Source organism: Aotus nancymaae, unplaced genomic scaffold (assembly GCF_030222135.1).
Source record: "Aotus nancymaae isolate 86718 unplaced genomic scaffold, 86718_ANA_hifiasm-v0.15.2.pri h1tg000041l, whole genome shotgun sequence".
Taxonomy (NCBI): domain Eukaryota; kingdom Metazoa; phylum Chordata; class Mammalia; order Primates; family Aotidae; genus Aotus; species Aotus nancymaae.
Window position 1 is genome coordinate 40256943 of NW_026988455.1, and position 22025 is coordinate 40278967.

At 38.7% G+C, this 22025-nt stretch overlaps 1 protein-coding gene across 1 annotated transcript in view; it reads right to left on the bottom strand.

Annotated features, from left to right (window-relative positions):
• Positions 1 to 22025, bottom strand: part of TMC1 (transmembrane channel like 1) — a 479796-nt gene that overhangs the window by 35919 nt on the left and 421852 nt on the right. Inside the window, exons 11-15 of the mRNA XM_064361646.1 lie at positions 18316 to 18458; positions 5395 to 5539; positions 4564 to 4758; positions 1827 to 2006; positions 1540 to 1701 (exon numbers count right to left, since the gene is read on the bottom strand). Coding sequence (XP_064217716.1) covers positions 1540 to 1701; positions 1827 to 2006; positions 4564 to 4758; positions 5395 to 5539; positions 18316 to 18458 — 825 coding nt within the window. The remainder of the gene's footprint in view (positions 1 to 1539; positions 1702 to 1826; positions 2007 to 4563; positions 4759 to 5394; positions 5540 to 18315; positions 18459 to 22025) is intronic.

Below are 22025 nucleotides of genomic sequence, written 5' to 3' on the forward strand. Positions count from 1 at the left end.
GAGGGTTACAGAGCTGCAACTTGCTCAATAGCTCTGGCAGAGGGTAGCTGGAGGCCTAGACCTGGAGTACCTGTCCAGTGAGAAGATATGGGAATGGGTGCCCTTGTAAAAGTCTGGCCACTTTTTCATAGGGTGGCTGCATTATATTGGGAGCTTGCATCAGTCCCTAGTCACCTCAGATGTTTTATTCCCTGGAATCAACAGTGAAGGCTGTGAAACAGCAAAGATGACAGACTGGCCCTCCCTCTGGGACTTCCATCCCAGAAATGTACAGACCTGTTGCTGGCCCAAACACACCTGTAGGAGGTGGCTGGAGACCCCAGTTAGGAGGTCCTACCCAGTGAGGAGGAACAGGATCAGAGACCCACTTGAAAAAGCAGTCTGGCCACATTTTCATAGAGCAGCTATGCTGTGCTCAGGGTCTGCTTCAGCCCCTGGTCAGCTTGGACTCTGAAGCCTGAAGGCTGGAAAGGCTAAGTCTAGCAAACAGCAAAGATGATGGCCCATCCCTTCTCCCAGGAGCTCTGTCTCAGGGAGGTTCAACACTGCTACCAGTGACTGGCTGGAGTTCCAAGCCAGTGGGTTTCATTCTGTGAGGTGCTGTGAAGTGGGGCCTGCAGACTGTCACTGGATTCAGCCCCTTTCCTAAGGGGTGTTCTTGGGGTTTTAACCTCCTGTTCTGCCAGAGGTGCAGCTACTTTTGACGGAAAGCCTGAAAAGGAAAATCCCAGGTATCTAAGGCTCCCAGGTCTCTGCATGTGCTTAAGTGGCTGCTCTGCTGAGACTTTACAAAGCTCTGGTGTCAGACAAAGGCCCTGGTGGAGTAGGTTCATGAGGGAATCTCCTGACCCAAGGGTTGCCAAGTTCCATGGGAGAAGCATGGGTTCCCAGGGTCGTGCATTCACTCACAGCTTCCCTGGGCAGAGGAAGGTCCCCTGGCTTCATGTCACTATGAGGTGGGCTGTCACTCTGCCTTGCTTTTCTCTGCTCTCCATGGGTCAAGTTGTTTCCTTGATTAGATCCCATGCATATACCTGGATGTTTCAGTTGAAGGTGCTGTATTTACTCACCCCTTCTATTCCTCTCCTTGAGAGCCACGCACGCTAGCTGCTTCTAGTTGGCTATCCTGGCCACTCCCTAAGACTCCATTTTTGTTTGTTTGTTTTGTTTTATTTTGTTTTACAGCAAACAAGTAATACTAAATAGAGTTCCATTTAAATATTTGCTTTGGCCTGTATTGAAATCGAGTGCTTTATTATAACACAGATAGTAAGCATCTCTTTGCACACTTTTCAACTATCCTTCCTTTATATGCAACTGTAAACGGGGCATACAAATAGTGCTTACCTCAAGGGATAGATTCGCAAATAGCATGAGATAATATACATGAAATTCAGCGCCAGCACACAGTCAATATTAAACAAATCTTAACTATTTTTACTAAAAAGCAATTTTTAAAAAGCTACTCTTATGGAAGAAATATTGACTCTGCTCTTTTTTTAATATACTAATTGCAAACATTTCTGTTCATGGCATTACCTGTCCCACCATCGTTTCCCAGCAGGGTCCTCGAGGTACATCTGCAGGATGAACAAAAAAGGGTGGTCCAGTGCTGTTTTCAGAGAATGATGCATTGTAGGCCTTGATCATATTGGCTTCCCAAAGGGTAATATTGGCCTTAACTAGCTTCTCCTCTTCAATCTAGAAAGCAAAAAGAAAGAAAAATGAAGACAACAGAGATTTCAAAGGCATTTCTGGCAAACTTGAAACTGAGAATGGAACAGCAAGCACTCTTATGGCAAGGGCAATCCAGAAACAAGGCTTACCTTGTTGTTAATCTCATCCATTAATGCAAGAATAAATACATACAAATTGCCTAAAAGGAGAGCAAAAATGCGTCCCAGTAGCCATTTCAAAGCGATGAGAGGGTGGTAGTCTTCTAATTCAGCAAATAAGTCAAACAATGTTGGACAGAACATCCCTAAGAGGGACATAACCATGTTCATCTACAAGGAGGCACAAGAGAGAAATTAGGTTAATAGTGTTTAAAAGTTATTACTGCTTTTTGCCAGAATTTCAGAAGATTCTGAGCTACGCTTCTTTGATCTCTTTTAAGACTAAAAAAGATTATTTTATGCATGTTTAGAATTTGATCTCAATAAAAGACAAGGACAATATTCAACTCACATTTTCAAGATAGACATGTGTGTGAGTGTGTGTATGTGCCAGTAGTAAGAGTCTGTTACCTGGTATAACGAGGGCGGCAATTTGCATCAATCTCTACACAGAGAACACATATTGTTCTATGTGGTAGCTGATTCTGATATGGTGACATACTTCACAACAAGATTTCCAAAGAAATTGAAATGATCTGCTTGAGGAGAAGGTTCAAACTGAAAATTCTAATCTGACAATCATCAGTATATGGGCTAATCAGTTAGAATGGATTAATTCCCTGAGATGGGCTTAAGTCTAAATATTGAATTTTGGCAAATGTAAACTTTTAAGGTCAAAGAAAACCCCACATAAAATGAGTTTTATTAAAGGAAACAAGATATTCAGAGAAACAAATGGAGAACACATGACATAATGTTATGGAAGCCAAGGTAGAAAAGTTTCAAAAGTGAAAGAATGAGCTATAATTCCAGAGACAAGAGAATAATGCAGGGGTGGGGAGAGGAGGGAGAGAGGGAGAAGAAGGAATAGAAACATGAAAAGTAAGAAACATGTGCTTCTTATTTCCTGGATGTTTGGCAGCCTTATGGTGATATTATTTGGAAGTCAATAAAAAGAATCCAAAACATATACTAATTTTCTAATGGGGAAAAACAGATATAGGTAACTCTGGTGACTGTATCCTTTTTCAAATATCTGGCCCAAATTGTCACCACTAAACATTTCCTATTTTCTCCTGTGGACTTCATGGTGTGAGCAATTATAATAACTACTGGACTATATTTAGAAAACAAGTGTTATTAGATTTTTGTCATTTTTATTAAAACATTATATAAGTATGACCAACAGGATCCAAATCTCAGCATGACATAATACAAAATCAGCATGCTATAATTTTAGGCTAATGTAAAGAAAATTTGGCAGATCCTGTACAATCTTATGCAAGGTAAATTTAAATTTGGTTTCATCAAATTTGTAAAGTTACTCATGAATCTCCATTATTACCTTCACTGGCCCCCAAAACTCATAGGGTCCCTAAAATAGATGTTAAAGAGGTTCTTACAAAATATAGTTATTTTAATGATAATCAACTACCCATCCTTTAATATAGTTCATTTATACAAAAACATAATCAATATAAATAATGCACCAAAGCTGCATGATAATGTTGCCTCCATGTACTATTACAATTATGAGACAATTTTGAAAGCAAACTTAATAAATGCTTTGAGGTGTTCCTCCATTTTTCATTTCAAATAAACAAACTCCCTCTGCTGAATAACTTATATTTTATAAGTTTTCATGAAATGACTGTATATTAAAGTCTTTAAAATATCTAGTCCCATCTCTATTGGTACCATTTCTGAAATACCTAGAATGTTATTTGGAACCTGTTTTTGTAAGTAGATTGTATCATTTGCTGTCCAAGATTTTTTAGGAAATTCTATGCTTATAAAGACATATTTTAATTCTTTTGATCTATACAGTTCTACAAAAGCTTCAGTGTGGGAAGTCTACACTTCCCACAGCCTAAATCTGTGCACACTTTGAAAATGCCCAAGCTCAAAATGATGTCACATTATACACATAAACATTTTATGAAAGGGAACAGGCTCTAGCAACAACTCATGACCAGTGATTTTCTAATTCTAAATGATCTACCTCTAACCTCCGTTCTCTGCTCCACTAAGTGGGCAGATACTCTGAAGGCAAATTACAATCATAATGTTTAATTCCTGGAAAAGAACTGGCCTTCCTCATTTGAATAGCATTTAGAGGGAGAGGAAGTAAAGTACAGGCAGGAGGAAATGGAGATGGAGATGCTGCAGCTAGGCTTCTACTGAAAAACAGAGGGAAGCCCAGACATGCCCAAAGGTGGAGAAGCAATCTCCACCTTTGTGTTTCCAGTGAGATCAACATAGGAATTGGTGGCTTTATCACAGCTACTTCAAAAAATTCAGGCAACAATTTGATCTTTTACTGACAGATGAAGGACTTGGAGAAAACAACAAGAGCGAGCCTTGGACTCGAAGTCAAGACTCCTAGGTTCTCATCCTAATTCTTTTCCTAACTCTGTGACCATAAACATATCATGCAATCTCTTGAGAGTCAGCAATCCCATCTGTAAATGTAATGATTGGACTATATGTTTTTAAATATCTTTTCTGACTCTAATTTTCCATCATGTCACAAAATGAAAAACAGACAGTACAGATTTAGAAATAAGACTGGAAGAGAATGGAAAATGAGCAACATGATTGGTTAACTGTCAGGGCAGGATGGGGGATAGGTAAAGAGTGGCCTTTTTAAATGTTCCATCAAAGAAGCATGACCCACAAAATAACAAATGTCAGGTTCTAAGCACATAAAAAGCATGCAGAGACGAACTTCATTTTTTTCCCACCACCCAAGGGTGTCAGGATCTTGCTGTGCAAATTCCTGGGATCGCTTCACAGCCCAAAAGATGAGGTATCCACTCCCTCCAAGTGTTAGAAACACGAAGAAGTTAGCAAGAAACCTCAGGAATCTGATCAAGTGGACGTTTTCTTCTACTTGGGCTGCTCTTTCTTCTGTTATGGCTTCCTGTATCCATGCAAACAAACAAACAAACAACCCAAAATAGAATATCTTAGCCACATTTTAAAAGTATCATAAACTCAAAAGTTATTCTTACAATCATCAGAATGTGAGGAATGACAATGTAGACTAAATCTGACATTCTACAAACCAGGTGAACTTTGCCAAAAAATGATGTCAAGTAAGAGACAGAAGGAAGAATTTTGCAAACAATCTGTGATTGATCTGATATTAGGATAGTCTTTATTCTAAAAATTTTCATCCCAGTGAATTTTTTTTTAAACTACAAAACAAAGTTTTAGGGTCATTTTAAATATTATGCTTATTCCTGTAAATAATTAGTGAATATTGTTCTAGTTTTAAAAATATCTGACTCTGATTACTCATGGTGTCCTGTTTCAATCCAGTAACGTTATTTTATTACTAGATTTAGTGAAGTCCTTAAGGGATAATTGTGCTGTTGTGGGTCATGGAAGATTTTCCAGTAATAATCAGAACCATGGCAAGATCCTGGTAGGCAGATATCATGAGTTAATCTTCCTTGTAAATTATCAAGATACTACACTAGCTGGACCAGATGGAATGCCTCCAATTTTACTCCTAGAAATACAAAAAGCAGGCTTTTGAAGTTGATGACTCTACCTTAAAGTTCATTGTGATAGAATTAAATTTGTTGTCTGCCGTCTCAGGATTGCCAATCAGGTAGTCCCAGCTGGTAAAGACCTTCCAGCTAAAATTGAAAGTGTTGTCATCTCCACCTCCATCATCACCAATGTTTTTGGTCATTCTGCAAAACAAGAAGTTTAACCCAGCAGCCAGAAAAAAATGAGACAGGGAGAATAGAGAGAAATAAAACATGGTCATGAGAGTTGAAGTGGAGAAGCAATAGGAAAAAGATATATTTTTTAACAAGTTTGTTCTAATGACCAGAAAAGTTTCTTTTTAAATTTTATTTTTGCTAAATTGTTTAAATGATTCACTTTCCAGGCCTTCAAGACTAATAAACTACTATAAGCACTGAAGATTTAAATGATTCAAAATATATACAAAAACATATATATATATATTTTAATTGTACTTTGGGATCTGGGGTACATGTGCACATCCTACATCCTGCATGATTGTTGCATAGGTACATACACGGCATGGTGGTTTGCTGTCTCCATCCCTCCCAACCCCATCACCTACATCAGGCATTTCTCCCAGTGATATCCCTCCCCATCCTCCCCACCCACCGCCGTCCTTCCTCTCCCCTTCCCTCCACCCCGCACCCAGCCAAAAACATATTTTTATTAAACTGAGAAAATTAGTTCTTAACCTTTGGTAGGATAAGAATCCCTTTAAGAATATGATGAAAATTATTTAGTCCCTCCCCAGGGGGAAAATCCACATGTACTGACGTTTACATTGCTCCACACAACTTTAGTTGGTTTCCAGACCATCTGAAGCCTCTGGATGGACTAAACCAGGCAAAGAAACTCCTGTGTAAATTTTAATTCCCTCTAGAATGTCCTCCCAAAGAGAGATTACATTGCATACATTAAATTTCAATCTATTCTACAATTCTTGAAGAAAAATCAACATTTTTATACAATCTCAATGCCAAATGGTTTTATATATATACATAAATCAGTGATTTTATATATATTTTAATCAGTGATTTTATACACACACATGTGCGCACGCGCTCACGCACACACACATATATACTTGCTTGAAGAACTTAAAGTGCATTTGCTCACGGGTTTATTTTAGTGGTTAGAGATCTATATTCCATTTACTCCACTTCCTTTTTTCCCTTTCACTATAAATAGCAACATTAAAATTTCATATGACACATATTATAAAATGATTCCATAAGGTTTTCGTTTTTAAAATATTATAGTCATATAAACCCCAAAGAAGAAAGGGGCACAATGACACAAAGCTGACATTGTAGGTTGACAGGTGTCTCTAGATCATGTTCCCCCACTGTTAGCCACACTTATCATGGAAACTTATGCATTTTAAATAGGCTAGCATGTAAGGAAAAATAACTATATATCATTATTCCTTTCATCCATCTACCACTTTACCCTTCGTAAATGGTGATTGTGTTTTCGCATTTGTTCTCTTTAAAATCTCAGCAAGAAGTCAAGGTAGTTACTCTCATTTTTACAGATGAGGAAGCTGAAGCTCAAAGCCATGAAATAATTTTCTGGACATTATCCAGTAGTGAACCACAGAGATAGGTCAAGGGCTCAGATTTTCTGACTTTGCTCCAGTGTTCAAGCTAGGATACTATGAGGTATGAAAAGCCATACAAAATGCCTTTTTTTTTTTTTTAGGTAAAAATGGGTCGAAAGTAGACATTCCCTATGGTTTAACCTAGGAAGAAAATGACTTCTTTGATTGATATGCCACTGTCCAATTTTTGCACTGTCATTGAGCCAAGGGCAGGGCTTCAAATAAAAGTGGCTACTTGGCAGATAAATTTTGAAAAGAATTTTATCACTGACAAAGTTTTGAGCTGAAGACAGCCTCCCCGAGAAGGGAGCCCAAACTGAATGAGCAGACTGGGAAGATCTAACATCAGAACGGGTGTGAAAAGAAGTGGAATACTGAAAGGAATAAGGAAGAATGCCGAAGACAAATCTCCTTGCAACACATTTTTATTGAGATATGGCCCCAATGGCTATAAACTCTACTCTTGGTCTATAGAGCAAAATATATACATATTTATGAAAATTGCTCATTTTTTGAGACTGCTATCGTTTTCAACCACTGTATCCGTGAGAAACAATTTCAATACATCGTTTGCTTTGCCAGGGGAGTTGGCAAAGGCAATTTTAGCATATATGTTGTAGCCTAAGGTTTTTATACCGAATTTCTTGCCTTGGACCACAAGTTTGCAGGTTCCACTTATACCCTGAGGTCATTTGGTTATTTCATGGGTACATGTGGAGGTTTTTAATAAATCAAATAAATGCCTTTTTAAATCCTGAACCAACAGGGTCACTATAATGTAGCCTCTGCTAAAATGAAAGTTGAGAAGAGAAAGGAGATTGAGAGGCAGGTAGAAAACAGTTTTCTAGAAGCCCACAGGATAAGACCACACAAGAAAAAGAAAATTACTATAAAAGTGATACTAAACAACATGTGGACTAGTTCTTTCTTTTCCTTGGTTTTAGTTACTTATGATCAGTTCATGGTTCCAAAAATATTAAATGGAAAACTCCAAAAAACAATTCATGTTTCTCACCCTCCTGCTTCACCCTGCCCAAGATGTGAATCCTCCCTTTGTTCAGTGTGGATGCATTCTGTAGATACAAAGTGGATCCATGTTGTTAGTAGCCCTCTCAGCTATCAGGCTCACGACTGCAGTTAGGCAATGCTTCAGTTCAAGTAACTCTTATTTCACTTAGTGGTCTCAAAGTGCAAGAGCAGCGATGCTGGCAATTCAGATATGCCACAGATAAGACATAAAGTTCTTCCTTTAAGTGAAAAAGCAAAAGTTTTTGACCTAATAAGGAAAGAAAAGAAAATCATTCACTGAGGTTGCTAAGATCTACGGAAAGAACGAGTCTTCTATCCGTGAAATTGTGAAGAAGGAAAAAGAAATTAATGGTAGTTTTGCTGTTGTACCTCAAACTGCAAAAGTGATGGTCACATTGTGTGATTAAAATTTAGTTGAGGTGGAAAAGTCATGAAATTTGTGGGTGGAAGACATGAACAGAAACGTGTTCCAATCGACAGTAATAGAATTTGCTACCCACAGTTTCAGGCATCCACCGGGGGTCTTAGAACATATCCCCTGAAGACAAGGAGGTACTACTACTTTAAATTATTTTCCCCCAGATGATTTTTTTAGCTATTACTTTTTTCTTTCCAATTTTTATTTTAGGTTCAGAGGGTGCGTGTGCAGGTTGCTTACATGGGTAAACTGCATGTTGTGGGGGTTTGGTGTACCGATTCTTTCACCACTCAGATGATGAGCGTAGTACCCAATAGGTAGTTTTTCAATCCTCACCCTGCTCCCACTCTCCACCCTCACATAAGTCATGGTGTCCACTGTTCTCTTCTTTGTGTCCATATGTACTCAATAGTTAGCTCCCATTTACACACGAGAATATGTGGTATTTGGTTTTCTGTTCCTGCATTAATTCACTTGGATAATGGCCTCTGGCTTCATCAATGTTGTTGCAAAGACATAATTTCATTCTTTTTATGACTGCATAGTATCCCATAGTGTATATATACTACATTTTCTTTATCCAGTACACTATTGATGGGCATCTAGGTTGATGCCATGTCTTTGCTGTTTTGAATAGTGCTGTTGTAAACATATGGGTACATGTGTCTTTATAGTAGAATGATTTATATTCTTTTGGTATTTACCCAGTAATGGGATTGCTGGGTTAAATAATATTTCTAAGTTTTTTGAGAAATTTTCAAACTGCTTGCCACAGTGGCTGAACTAATTTACATTCCCACCAATAGCATCTAAGTGTTCCCTTTTCTCCACAGCCTTGCCAGCATCTGTTTTTTTGTTTTTTTCTAATAATAGTCACTCTGACTGGTATGAGATAGTATCACATTATGGCTTTACTTTGCATTTCTCTAGTGATTAGTAATGTTGAGTAATCATTTACATGCTTAATGGCCATGTGTGTGTCTTCTTTTGAGAAGTGTCTGTTTGGCCTCATACTGACCATAAGCTAACGTGACCCAGAATAGATTTGAAAAAAAAAAAAAAGAGAGAGAGAGAGAGAAGTGTCTGTTCATGTCTTTTGCCCATTTTAATGGTTTTTTATTGTTTTGTTTTTGCTGGTTAGTTTAAGTTCCTTATAAATTCTGGATATTAGACTTTTCTTGGATGCATAGTTTGCAAATATTATCTTCCATTCTATAGGTTGTCTGTTTATTCTGTTGATAATTTATTTTGCTGTTCAGAAGTTTTTTAGTTTAGGTCCCACTTATCAATTTTTGTTTTTATTGCAATTACTTTTGGAGCCTTCCTAATGAAGTCTTTGCCAGGGCCAATATCCAGAATAGAATTTCCTAGGGTTTCTTCAAGGGTTTTTTTTTGTTTTTGCTTTTTTTTCCCCCTAGACAGAGTTTCCCTCTTGTTACCCAGGCTGGAGTGCAATGACTCGATCTTGGCTCACTGCAATCTCCACCTCCTGGGTTCAAGAAATTCTCCTGCCTCAGCCTCCCAAGTAGCTGGGACTACAGGCTTGTACCACCATGCCCAGCTAATTTTTGTATTTTTAGTAGAGACGGGGTTTCACCATGTTGACCAGGATGGTCTCGATCTCTTGACCTTGTGATCCACCTGCCTCAGCCTCCCAAAGTGCTGAGATTATAGGCATGAGCCACCATGCCTACCCCAAAAGTTTTTATAGATTAGTTTTAAAAACTAAAAATTTACAGTTTTAGATTTTACATTTAAGTCTTTAATCCACCTTGAGTTGATTTTTGTATATGGTGAAAGGAAAGAGTCTAGCTTTGATCCTCTGCATAGGGCTATCCAGTTATTCCAATGCTATTTATTACCCATGGAGTCCTTTCCCCATTGCTTATTTTTGTGAACTTTATCAAAAATCAGATGCTTGTAGGTGTGCAGCTTTATTTCTAGATTCTCTAACCTATTCCATTGGTCTATGTGGTAGTTAATATTAGATGTCAACTTGATTGGATTGAAGGATGACTAGATAGCTGGTAAGTATTGTTTCTGGGTGTACCTGTGAAAGTGTTGCGAGAAGAGATTGACATTTGAGTCAGTGGACTGGGAGAGGAAGACCCACCCTCAATGTGGGGGGGGCACCATCTAATCAGCTGCCACAGTGGCTAAAACAAAGAAAGGGGAAGAAGGTGAGGTAAGCTGGCTTGTCGAGTCTTCTGGCTTTCATCTTCCTGCTGTGTTGGATGCTTCCTTCCATCCTCCTGCCCTTGGACATCAGACTCCAGGTTCTTCAGCCTTTGGACTCTGGGACTCACACCAGTGGTTTGCCAGGGGCTCTCAGGCCTTCAGCCACAGACTGAAGCCTACACTGTCAGCATCCCTGATTTTGAGGCTTTTGGACTCAAACTGAGTCACTCTTGGGCTTCTTCCTTCCTCATCTTGCAGATGGCCTACTATGAAACTTCACCTTGTGATTGTGTGAGCCAATTCTCCCTAATAATCTTTCTTTCATTTATACATATATTCTCTTAGTTCTGTCCCTCTAGAGAACCCTGACTAATAAAGTCTATGTGCCTGTTTTTCTATCAGTATCATGTGGTTTTAGTTGTTGCAGCCTTGTAGCATAGTCTGAAGTCAGGTAGTGTGATTGTGATGCCTCCAGCTTTTTTCTTTTTTAATTTGGCTTATGATAGCTTTGGATATTCAGGGTATTTGGGTTCCATATGGATTTTAGAATAGTTTCTCCTAATTCTGTAAAAAAAAAAAAAAAATCATTTGTACTTTGACAGGAATAGCATTTATTCTGTAAAGTGTTTTGGGCAGTATGGCCATTTTAACAATAATGATTCTTCCAAACTACAAACATGGAATTTTTCCATTTGTTTGTGTCATCTCTGATTTCTTTCAGCAATGTTTTGTAATTCACATTGTGGAGCTCTTTCAACTCCCTGGTTAGCTATATTCCTAGACATTATATTCTTTTTGTGGCTATTGTGAATGGAATTGCATTCCTGATTAGGCTCTCAGCTTGGAAAATATTGCTACATAGAAATGTACATTAATTTTGTATCCTGAAACTTTGCAGAAGTTGTTTATCAGATCTAGGATCCTTTGGGCAGAGACTCCGGGGTTTTCTAGGTATAGAATCATATTGCCCACAAAAAGAGATAGTTTGACTTCCTCTCTTTCTATCTGCATGCCTTTTATTTCTTTCTCTTGCCTAATTGCTCTTGCTAGGACTCCCCATACTATGTTGAATAAGAGTAGTGAGGGTGGGTATCCTTGTCTCGTTCCAGTTCTTAAGGGGAATGCTTCCAGCTTTGGCTTGTTCAGTATGATGTTAGCTGTGAGTATGACATAGATGACTCACTATTTTGAGGTACATTCCTTCAATGCCTATTTTGTTCAGTTTTTGACATGAAAGGACGTTGAATTTTATCCAAAGCCTTTTCTGTACCTATTGAGATGATCACATGGTTTTTGTTTTTCATTCTGTTTATGTGATAAATCACATTTACTTACTTGTTTACATTGAACCAATCTTGTATCCCAGCAATAGAGCCTACTTGATCATGGTAAATTACTTTTGGAGTGCTGATGGATTTGGTTTGCTATTATTTTGTTGAGGATTTTTGCATCTATGTTTATCAAGGATATTGGCCTGAAGTTTTATTTTCTCATGTGTCTCTGCTAGGATTGGGTATCAGAATGCTGCTGGTCTCATAGAATGAGTTAAAGAGGCATCCCTCCTCCTCAAGTTTCTGGAATAGTTTCAGAAGGGTTGGCACCAACACTTGTTTATACATCTGGTAGAATTTGGCTGTGAATTTGTCTGGTCCAGGGCTTTCTCTGGTTGATAGGTTTTTTGTTACTGATTCAATTCTAGAATTTGTTATTGGTCTGCTCAGGGTTCCTTTTTCTTCCTGATTCAATGTTGGGAGGTGTATGTTTTCAGGAATTTATCAATTTCTAATTTTTCTAGTTTGTGTGCATAGAGATGTTTGTAATCATCTCTGAAGGTTTTTTTGTGTTTCATCGGGGTTGATGGTAATGCCCCTTTTGTCATTTCTGATTGTGTTTATTTGAATCTTCTCTCTTTCTTCTTTATTAATCTAACTAGTGGTCTATCAATATTATTTATACTTCCAAATAGACAATTCAGGAATTTATTTATCTTTTGTATGGCTTTTTGTGTCTCTTTCATTCAGTTCAGGTCTGATTTTGGTTATTTCTTATCTTCTGCTAGCTTTGGGGTTGGGGTGCTCTTGTTTCTGTAGTTTCTCTAGGTGTGATGTTAAGTTGTTAATTTGCGATCTTTCTAACTTTTTGATGTGGGTGTTTAGTGCTGTAACTTCCCTCTTAGTCTGCTTTAACTGGGTCCCAAAGATTCTGGTATGTCATGTCTTTGTTCTCACTAGTTTCAAATGAATTTCTTTATTTTTGCCTTAATTTCATTGCTTACCCAAAAGTCATTCAGGAACAGGCTATTTAATTTCCATGTAATAGTGTGGTTTTCAGTGATCCTCTTGGTATTGATTTCCATTTGTATTGTGCTGTGATCCAAGAATGTTGTTGGTATAATTTCAGTTTTTCTTAATTTGTTGAGAATTGCTTTATGGGTGTGCATGTGGTTGATTTTAGAGTATATGCCATTTGCAGATGAGAAGAATGTACACTCTGTTGTTGGGTGGAGTGTTCTGTAGATGTCTGTTAGGTTCATTTGTTCATGTGTTGAGTTCAGGTCCCAAATATCTTTGTTAGTTTTCTGCCTAGATAATCTAATACTGTCAGTAAAGTGCAGAAGTCTCCCACTATTATTGTATAGTTATCTAAGTCTTTTTGTAGGTCAAGAATTTATTTTATGAACCTGTGTGTTCCAGTGTTGGGTGCATATACATTTAGGACAGTTAAGTCTTCTTGCTGAATTGAATATTTTATCATTATATAATGCCCTTATTTGTCCTTTTTGATTATTGTTAAAGTCTGTTTTGTTTGAAATAAGAACAGCAAGCTCTTCCTTTTTTTCTTTTCTGTTTGCTTGATATGTTTTTATCAATCTCTTTATGTCTCGATAGATTTTTATCAATCTTTTTATTTTGAGCCTATGTGTGTCACTGCATGTGAGATGGGTCCCTTGAAGACAACATACAGTTGGGTCTTGCTTCTTGATCCAACTTGCCATTCTGTGCCTTTTGAATGTGGCATTTAGCTCATTTACATTTCAGGTGAATATTCATATGTGAAGATTTGATTCTGTCACCATGTTGGTAGTTGGTTGTTGGGTGGACTTGATTGTGTAGCTGCTTTATAGTATCAGTGGTCTATGTACTTATGTGTGTTTTAACGGTGGTTGGTAACAGTTTTTTATTTCCATGTTTAGCTCCTCCTTAAGGACCTCTGTAAGGCAAGTGTGGTAGTAATGACTTCCCTCAGCATTTGCTTGTCTGAAAAGGATTTTACTTCTCCTTTGCTTATGAAGCTTAGTTTGGCTGGATGTGAAATTCTTGGTTGAAATTTTTCTTTTAGGATGCTGAATATAGGCCCCAATCTCTTCTAGCTTGTAGGGCTTCTGCTGAAAGTTCTGCCATTAGTGTGATGGGTTCTTTTTGTAGGTGGCCTTCCCCTTCTCTCTAGCTGCCTTTAATATTTTTTTATTTTGCTTTGACCTTGGAGAATATGAGGGCTGTGTTCTGGGGATGGTCATCTTGTACAGGATCTTGCAGGGCTTCTCTGAATTTGAATGTTGACTTCTCTAGTGAGGATGGGGAAATTTTCATAGGCAGTACCCTCAAATATGTTCTCCAACTTGCTTGGTCTCTCTCCACCTTTCTCAGGGATGTCAGTGAGTCATAGGTTTGGTCTTTTTCGTAATCCTAAATTTCTTGAAGGCTTTGTTCATTCTTTTTTATTCTTTCTTTTTTAGTTTTGTCTGACTGAGTCAATTTGAAGAACCATTTTTGAGCTCTGAGATTTTTTTCCTCAGCTTATGCTGTTCTGCTGCTGATACTTCCAACTGTATTATGAAATTATTGTAATGGGGTTTTCAGCTGTATCAGATCAGCTTGGTTCTTTCTTAAAATGATTATTTTGTCTTTCAGCTCATGTATTAATGTATTGTTTTACTGGATTCTTAGGTTCTTTGTATTCGGTTTTAACTTCCTACTAAATCTCAACAATCTTTATTTTCATCTACATTCTAAATTCATTTCAGTCTAATTAAGAAGCACTGCTGGGGAGCTACTGCGGTCATTTGAAAGTGAGAACACACTGTGGCTTTTTGAGTTGCCCCAGTTCTCTTGCTGGTTCTTTCTCACCTGTGTGAGTTACTGTTTCTTTAATCTTTGAAGTTGCAGTTCTTGGATGGGGCTTTTTGCTTTTATATTCTTTGACGCCTTTGAGGGTTTGACTGTGATGTAAATTGGGTCTAGTCAACTGGCTTCATTTCTGGCTGATTTCAGGAGACCCAGCCTCAGCTCAGCACTCCTGGGTTGTGTGCTGTAACCTGGTGATACAGGACCAGGCACACAGCTTTGTTCTCTGGCCCCTCAAGGTTAAATACCTGTTGTGCTGAAGGAGCTGAGGTATTCCCAGTCTGTGACCAACAACATTCCAGTGAGGGGTGCCAGCAAAACTACTTTGTTGGGGCAGTGGCAGCAGAGCAGCAGGGTCCGTGCATGTCTGCATGCTGGCACAGCAGTGGGGGGAGGCTGCAGGTGTGTGTGTGTGTGTGTGTGTGTGGAGGTTTGTCTTCAGAAGCTCTCCAACAGTTGGGTGGGGTCTGCCAGCAAAGAAGCTATGGTGGTGGCTTTCAGGAAGTGTCCCAGTTGGGCATCCAAGGCTGTGCTGCAAGGGGGTACAGCCAGGTATGAACATCAGGAAAGGCTGGAAGACAAGGGAGGTACTCAGACTAGAATGGCCCCATTCCATGGGCAAGACAGCTCTGCTCTGTATTGGTCTGACAGTCAGCAAAGGCCAAAGCTTACAGGAGCATGGTCAGCCTTCAGGGATGGGTGTCCTTGGCTGTGCTCTACTGTAGTCCTTCCTTTGCCAAATCCTTTGAACTCCACACAGTCTGGAGTTCTGTCTCTGCCAACTCTTCAAGCAGCTCTCCTTATCAGTTCAAATATCCATGGGGGTCATAGAGTCTCCTGCAGCTAGAATTATGGAGGTCCATGATGAGAGTGGGCAACTCCACACCTATTTAATTCTCCCTTCCCCAGGAGCTACTTGGGGCCAGGAATGAGTCCTGGAACTCATTCTTAAGCCTAGCATTCCAAGCTTCCTCCAACTTCAGCACAGAATCTACATCCTCCCTCCATCCACTCTCAATGCCTCCCTTCTGAAGATCTGCTTGGAGTGTGCCAATCTTCTTAATAGTCTGGTTTCTCAGTGGGAGAAGCTCTTCCTGGCTGCATCTGGTAGCCATCTTTGCTCTTCTCACCTATTTAAAATTCTTGAGCATGAAGAAAGTATAGCAAATATTTGACTGCAGAGGATCACAAAAATATGAAATTATACTATATTGACCAAAACCTCTGGTCATTTCTTTGTTTACAGTATTTCCCCAACTGAGCACCACAGGGGCAAGGACTTTACTTTGCTTGCCATGAAATACCCAGGTACTGGATAGTTCTCTTAGATTACCCATGCTAGGTGCTCCACAAATAGTAATTAAATGAATGAATACATGAATTGTCATTCTAGAAGTAAATTTAGCACTGGAAAAAGCTTCACCAGGTAAATACATATGGCATAAATTGCTCTTTTGCATGGCGGAATACATATAATAAATGCATACCACACACGCTTGTTATGCTATTACTATTAGTTCTGTCTTTGTCATTATGATAGGTTTTGACAATATCACCTCACTTTGTAAATAGCTGCCATTCATTGTGAACTACTACTATCCTTATTAGCCCATGCTTGCAAGAGGAGTTTTTCATGTTGAGGTTTATAATCTAGATGCAGTTCATAGAGCAGTAATAAAAAATGGAAGATGGTGACTTTATGTCTTTCATACCTTATTGCTTTTCTGCTCCAAGCATTTTTGAAACAAGGTCAACTATAGTTTGAGGAAGATGAGATAATCATGTGCTTTGTGGGATCTGCCAGAATATCATGCCCTGTAGGCTAGGTCCATTTATCCTTACATAACCTTCTCTAGGGTCTGAAATTCATCATTACAAACATCAAACATTATGATCTTTAATGAAAATATCTCTGAGAAGTAAAATATTAGACTGCAGTCTATGAGGGACTCTGGCTGTTTTCTACTAAATAGATAAGGAGAAATTCCTTCGACAAAGAAAAAAAATTAATTGGGGGTGGGAATGTGAGGATGCAAAAGAAACAATTTCAATGTTAAGAAATTAAGGCTGTCAAGAGACATGGAAGACATTTAGGAAGAGTATCAGGTAGATCACAGCTGTCTGGGTAAACATGTACCAAAGACGTAAAAAAGAAATGGACTGATGACCTAAGTAGGAGGGAGAAAATAAAATTTCACTGATTTAGAAATGGTGTGTGTGAAGCTGGCCATGATATATCTTGGAATATGCAAGAGTCTTATAGAACAAGAACTCGGTTTTGACAGATTTAATTTTTTTTTTTTTTAACAAAGCGTTTGGTCACCTGAGCCATATCAAGGCCATAAAACTCTAAGGGAATTTGACAACAGATAAGGAACTATTTTAATATAGATTTTTTAAAAATAAAAAGGCTACCCAGGATAAGACAGAGACATCAATGTATATTGATGATTGTTATCATCAATATAGATGCATCCACATCAGAAATTAGAAAAACTAAGTGTTGGAATTAAAGGAAGATATTCAAAGCTCAGTTCTGCTAGTTACTGAGTATTTGAACTTAGTCATATCCTCAAACTCTGCTTAGCCTTAATTTCTCCATCTATCCAACAGGAATAACTAATGTGTACTCATGTCCTGAAAGAGCTTAAAAACTAAATATGGCAGTTTTCTCTGGAGGAACCAGTAAGTGAGGCAGGTTTAGGACACAAAGTATGTCACAGACTGCTTCAGAGAGCTCCTGCTTAGGGTGACTGTGCACTTTCTCCCTCAAACACCTTCAGGTGGAGGGCCCTTCACAATGAGGCAAAAAGCTCATTCACCCTGTGCATAGTCAAATAAAAGAATGGAGACCTTACTTGAGATGTTTCAACTCTCCTCATAAACTAGTTCAAAACAAATTGGCTAATGGGCCATTTTTTAAATATATAAACCCAAATCACTCTGCTAGGCTTCTGCAGTCTTTAAGTGGAGTATTACAAATATATTTTAGGCAGGGGCAAAAATGAACTGCAGTAATATCAGTTCTCTAGTGAAATTCCTCCCCATACTCTAATAAATCCTTTCCCAAGACAAACTGTGATTATACAGTTGATTGTTACGGTTTCATTGGGGAACATCCATTTTTGCTGTCTTACACAGCTAAAATTTTTTGTATGGGTGATTATTCTGCTTTTATAAAAATGAGCAGAGAACAATAGATTCTGCCTATTGAGCTGATTCTGCAAGTTACAAACCTATCTGCATACAAAAGAGGGGCCAGCAGCTGTTTCTCTGTCGTGCTGGCAACATTAATTCACACCTTCAAGTACAAAAATGCACATTTGAAAATTATGCTTAAACATAAGATAGGCATGTAAGCATTGGTCTGACCCCATGAGAAGACTCAAGGCCTGTGTTTATGTTCAATTCTTTAGAAGATGTAATAGCCTAACATTAGTGTTGGTATTAAAACTATATTTCATCTCTTATAGACTCTGTTTCCTTTAGACATAAAATAGCAACAAAATTATATCCAATCCCCAAATTAATCCCTCCGTTTGATTCCAGAAATCATTATTTGCTTCCCAAAAGACAAATGAAACTTACGCTTTGAGGACAACCAGAAAGCTGTATCCAATGCACATAATCCCCACTAGAAAATAGGAGAGCGGCAACCTGAAATTCATCCATCCAATCGTTCGTTTATTGTCATAATAGCCATAAAAGAGAACGGAGTATTGCGCCAAACCCTGAAATCAGACAACAAAGCCACTTAGCAGAAGCTGTGAAGAGCAACTCAAAGGAAAAGATAAGCTCTTAAGAGGAATAACAAAATGACATTAATTTTCAAACCTGGGTCACAGCTCTGACAGGAGCCCTATTGTTTTACTCCATAAAGTGATTGTTTCAGCTGCCATGTTGATTGGCAGCTTTTTGGTTTATTTGAAATCCAGTGACTTCTAAATAGATAAAATTTTTCAGCAAATATGGGCTTGCTCAGCTGTGGAGCCATTACTGTGAAATGCCCTTTGATTTAAACATCAAAACACACTTCGTGGCATCATTAGATTTACGATTTTAAGAGCTTGCTTAATATTGGGGGATGGGGATCTGACAAATGCTTCCTCAAAGTGCTGTGGCAGATTTCCATTTCCAATCACCTGACCATAATTAGATCAGTTCTTCTTAAACCACAGAGGCTGTGTCTCAGCTCTCACTTCACAAAATAAAGGAGTGGGTGAGATGACATTGGAACTCATCTGCGCAACTTTACCTTCATCAAGACCGTTACAGCATTCCCCTGTAACAAGCATATTTACCTGTGCATTACATTGGCATATTCTGATGCTGCTTCCTTTATAATATGCACCTTTTTTTCTTCTTCACATCCACTGTTTTTCACTCTCAGCATTGAAGCATTCTTACTGTGTCACTATAGCTATCCACTCCCATCTCCTCACTTACTTCTTCTCTCTGACAATAACTATGTTTTGTGAAATAAGAAGATGGTAACTTGTCAATGTGGGGTTTCCTCTGGAGATCAGGGGAGTCAACCTGAATCTTAGAAAACCCAATTGGTTGCCTTTAACATCATTTATGCCAACCCCAGGGCTTTGACACCCACAACTGAAGAAGGGAAGAGAGGTGAGGGAGAGTGGAGGTGTGGAAAAGAAGGAAGAAATGTTGCAGATGCTAATTCCTAAAGGAAGAATTAAGAGAAAATTAGAAAACTGCCTTAAACAAAGATCATGCCTAACTCAAATCGGAAGCCAATGGAGATCTGAAAAAAACTACTGCTTTCAAAATTTGGGGCAAATTTATTTTTAAATACTGTACTCTGTAAGAACTAGAACAAAATAAAATCTCCAAATAATCTCAGAGGAGCTTGTGTGCTTAACTTGGGACTGCATGGAATGAATCATAGGTAAATTCCAAAGTTCTGAGCTTTATCTGCATTTTTCAGTTTAAGAAAAAATAATCCAACTTGTGATGTTTAATTGTATGTGTCAACTTGAGTGGGCCATGGGGTGTCCAGATCAAACACTGTTTCTGGGTGTGTCTGGGAGGGTGTCTTGGATAAGATGGGTAGATAAATAAGTGGATTCAGTAAAGTAGAATGCCCTCCCTAACGTGGTGGGACATCATTTAATCCACTGAGGACAAAAAGAGGAAGAACAAAAGGAGGACGGAGGGATTTGCTCCCTTTTCTCCTGCCTCACTCACTGCTTGGGACATCTCATCTCATATCCTCCTGCCCTCAGAGTGGGATTCATACCATTGGCTCCCCTGGTTCTCAGCCCTTTGGATTCAGACTGAATTACAGCACTGGCTTCTCCGGGTCTCCAGCTTGCACACGGCAGATTAGAAGATTTCTCAGTCTCCATGATTGTGTGAGCCAATTCCTCAAAATGAATCTCTTCTTATATCTGTAATAAATCTATTATTTATATTAACTTATAAATTACATATATTGGCCAGGTACAGTGGCTCATGCCTGTAATCCCAACACTTTGGGAGGCCAAGGTGGGAGGATCACTTGAGATCAGGAGTTCAGGACCAGCCTGGCCAACATGGTAAAACCCTAGCTCTACCAAAAATACAAAAATTAGCCAGGTGTAGTGGTTCACCTCTGTAGTCCCAGCTACTTGGGAGGCTAAGGTGGGAGAATCCCAAGCTTGAACTCAGGAGATGGAGGTTGCAGTGAGCTGAGATCAAACCACTGCACTCCAGCCTGGGTAACAGAATGACACCCTGTCTCAAAAAAAAAAAAAAATCACATATCTATCAAGATTTATATAATAAATTTAAGTAATAATAAAATAGTGATAAATATAAATTTATTATATAAATACTAGATTTATATAATAAATCGTGTGTGTGTGTGTATACATAATTTCTACTGGTTATATTTATCTGGAGAACCCTGACTAGGATGCAACCCAAAATATCTGGGGATAAGCAACTAGTAGAAACCTCAAGCAGAGGGAGCTGGTGAGCAAATTTCATGTCTAAGACAAGACACGGATTGACCAACTCCCCAACACCTGGGAAGCTTCATCCCAGGAGAATATGCTTGGCAGGATTTTCCAGCTCCCAGTTGCATGACATCTTCTTCTTTCACATTCATCTAGTTAAGATCTCTGCTTCTTCTCACGTGTGTTAAATCCAATCTCCTTCTATCGTGTCTTAAACTTTCTTGTTGGTTCCTCTGTCCCACGGTGACAATAATAGAACGTGCTAAGTATAGACACTTGGTCTCTTGTCTGGTTTAAAGGTTATATCCTGAACTGTTTATTTACCCCTGATGGGACAACATATCATTTTCCAAATGTCTCTCTGTTTTTCATTGCCCTATTTCTTTGCCACAGGCCTGACACTCAGTGATAATGGTTTCCATGATATATAACATTACTGTATACATTTTGTTAACATTTAGCACTTGCCAAATACTTTATTTTATCTCACAGAATCCTCAGGAGAACACTATGAAGTTGCTGCTACTCGGGTGATCATATCCCCACTCTTAATGTTTCCTTCCATGTGAAGACTCATTAACATAACACTCCCAGCCACCCTCACTCTAGCCTAGGGGAAAGGAGACTGGTTTGACAGTAGAGCATGGATGGAGAAATGTGGACATCTCTTCCTCCTCTTGAGAGGGCACATGCTGTGCTCTGCCCCTGCAAGGAGAGGCCTGTCCTGGCAGAGAGGTCTGGCTGTGAAGTTCCCTTGTCCATAAAGACACTACATTCTTTAATGTCAGCTTTAACAATAATAAAGGCTACATGTTGAACTCCACTGGTCTTACCCTTTGTTATATTTCTGGTTAGTTCACAATCTTGTTGAACAAGGGAGGAATTATTATTTACCATAATTTTTCCCTCTCCTGCACACACAAAAATTCAATAGCTACTATCACAATACCTATTTTATAGATGAAGAAACTGAGCCTTAGCGAGGTTAAGTAATTTGTCCAAGTTCATATAACTAATGAGTGACAGTGTTTGAACTTGAACTGAGTCTAATTCAAATCCTATATGCTTAACCACTGTACTATACTGCTTCTCCCGTGCTTTCTTTATTTAGCAAGAGTTATATCATGCTAGTGTCATACCTTCTCGGTGAAAGAAAAAAACAAGAAACTCTATGAACCCAGCACGGACTTTGGTCTATACCCCTAGACTGGTCCCTGGTGGTGCACAGAGCCTCTTGAAAATAACCCCAGACATCCCTTTTGAGAATATTTCAGAGGCGGTCACCTCCACCTGGTATCTATCATCTAATTCATAATGATAATATCAGGATTAAAAGACACA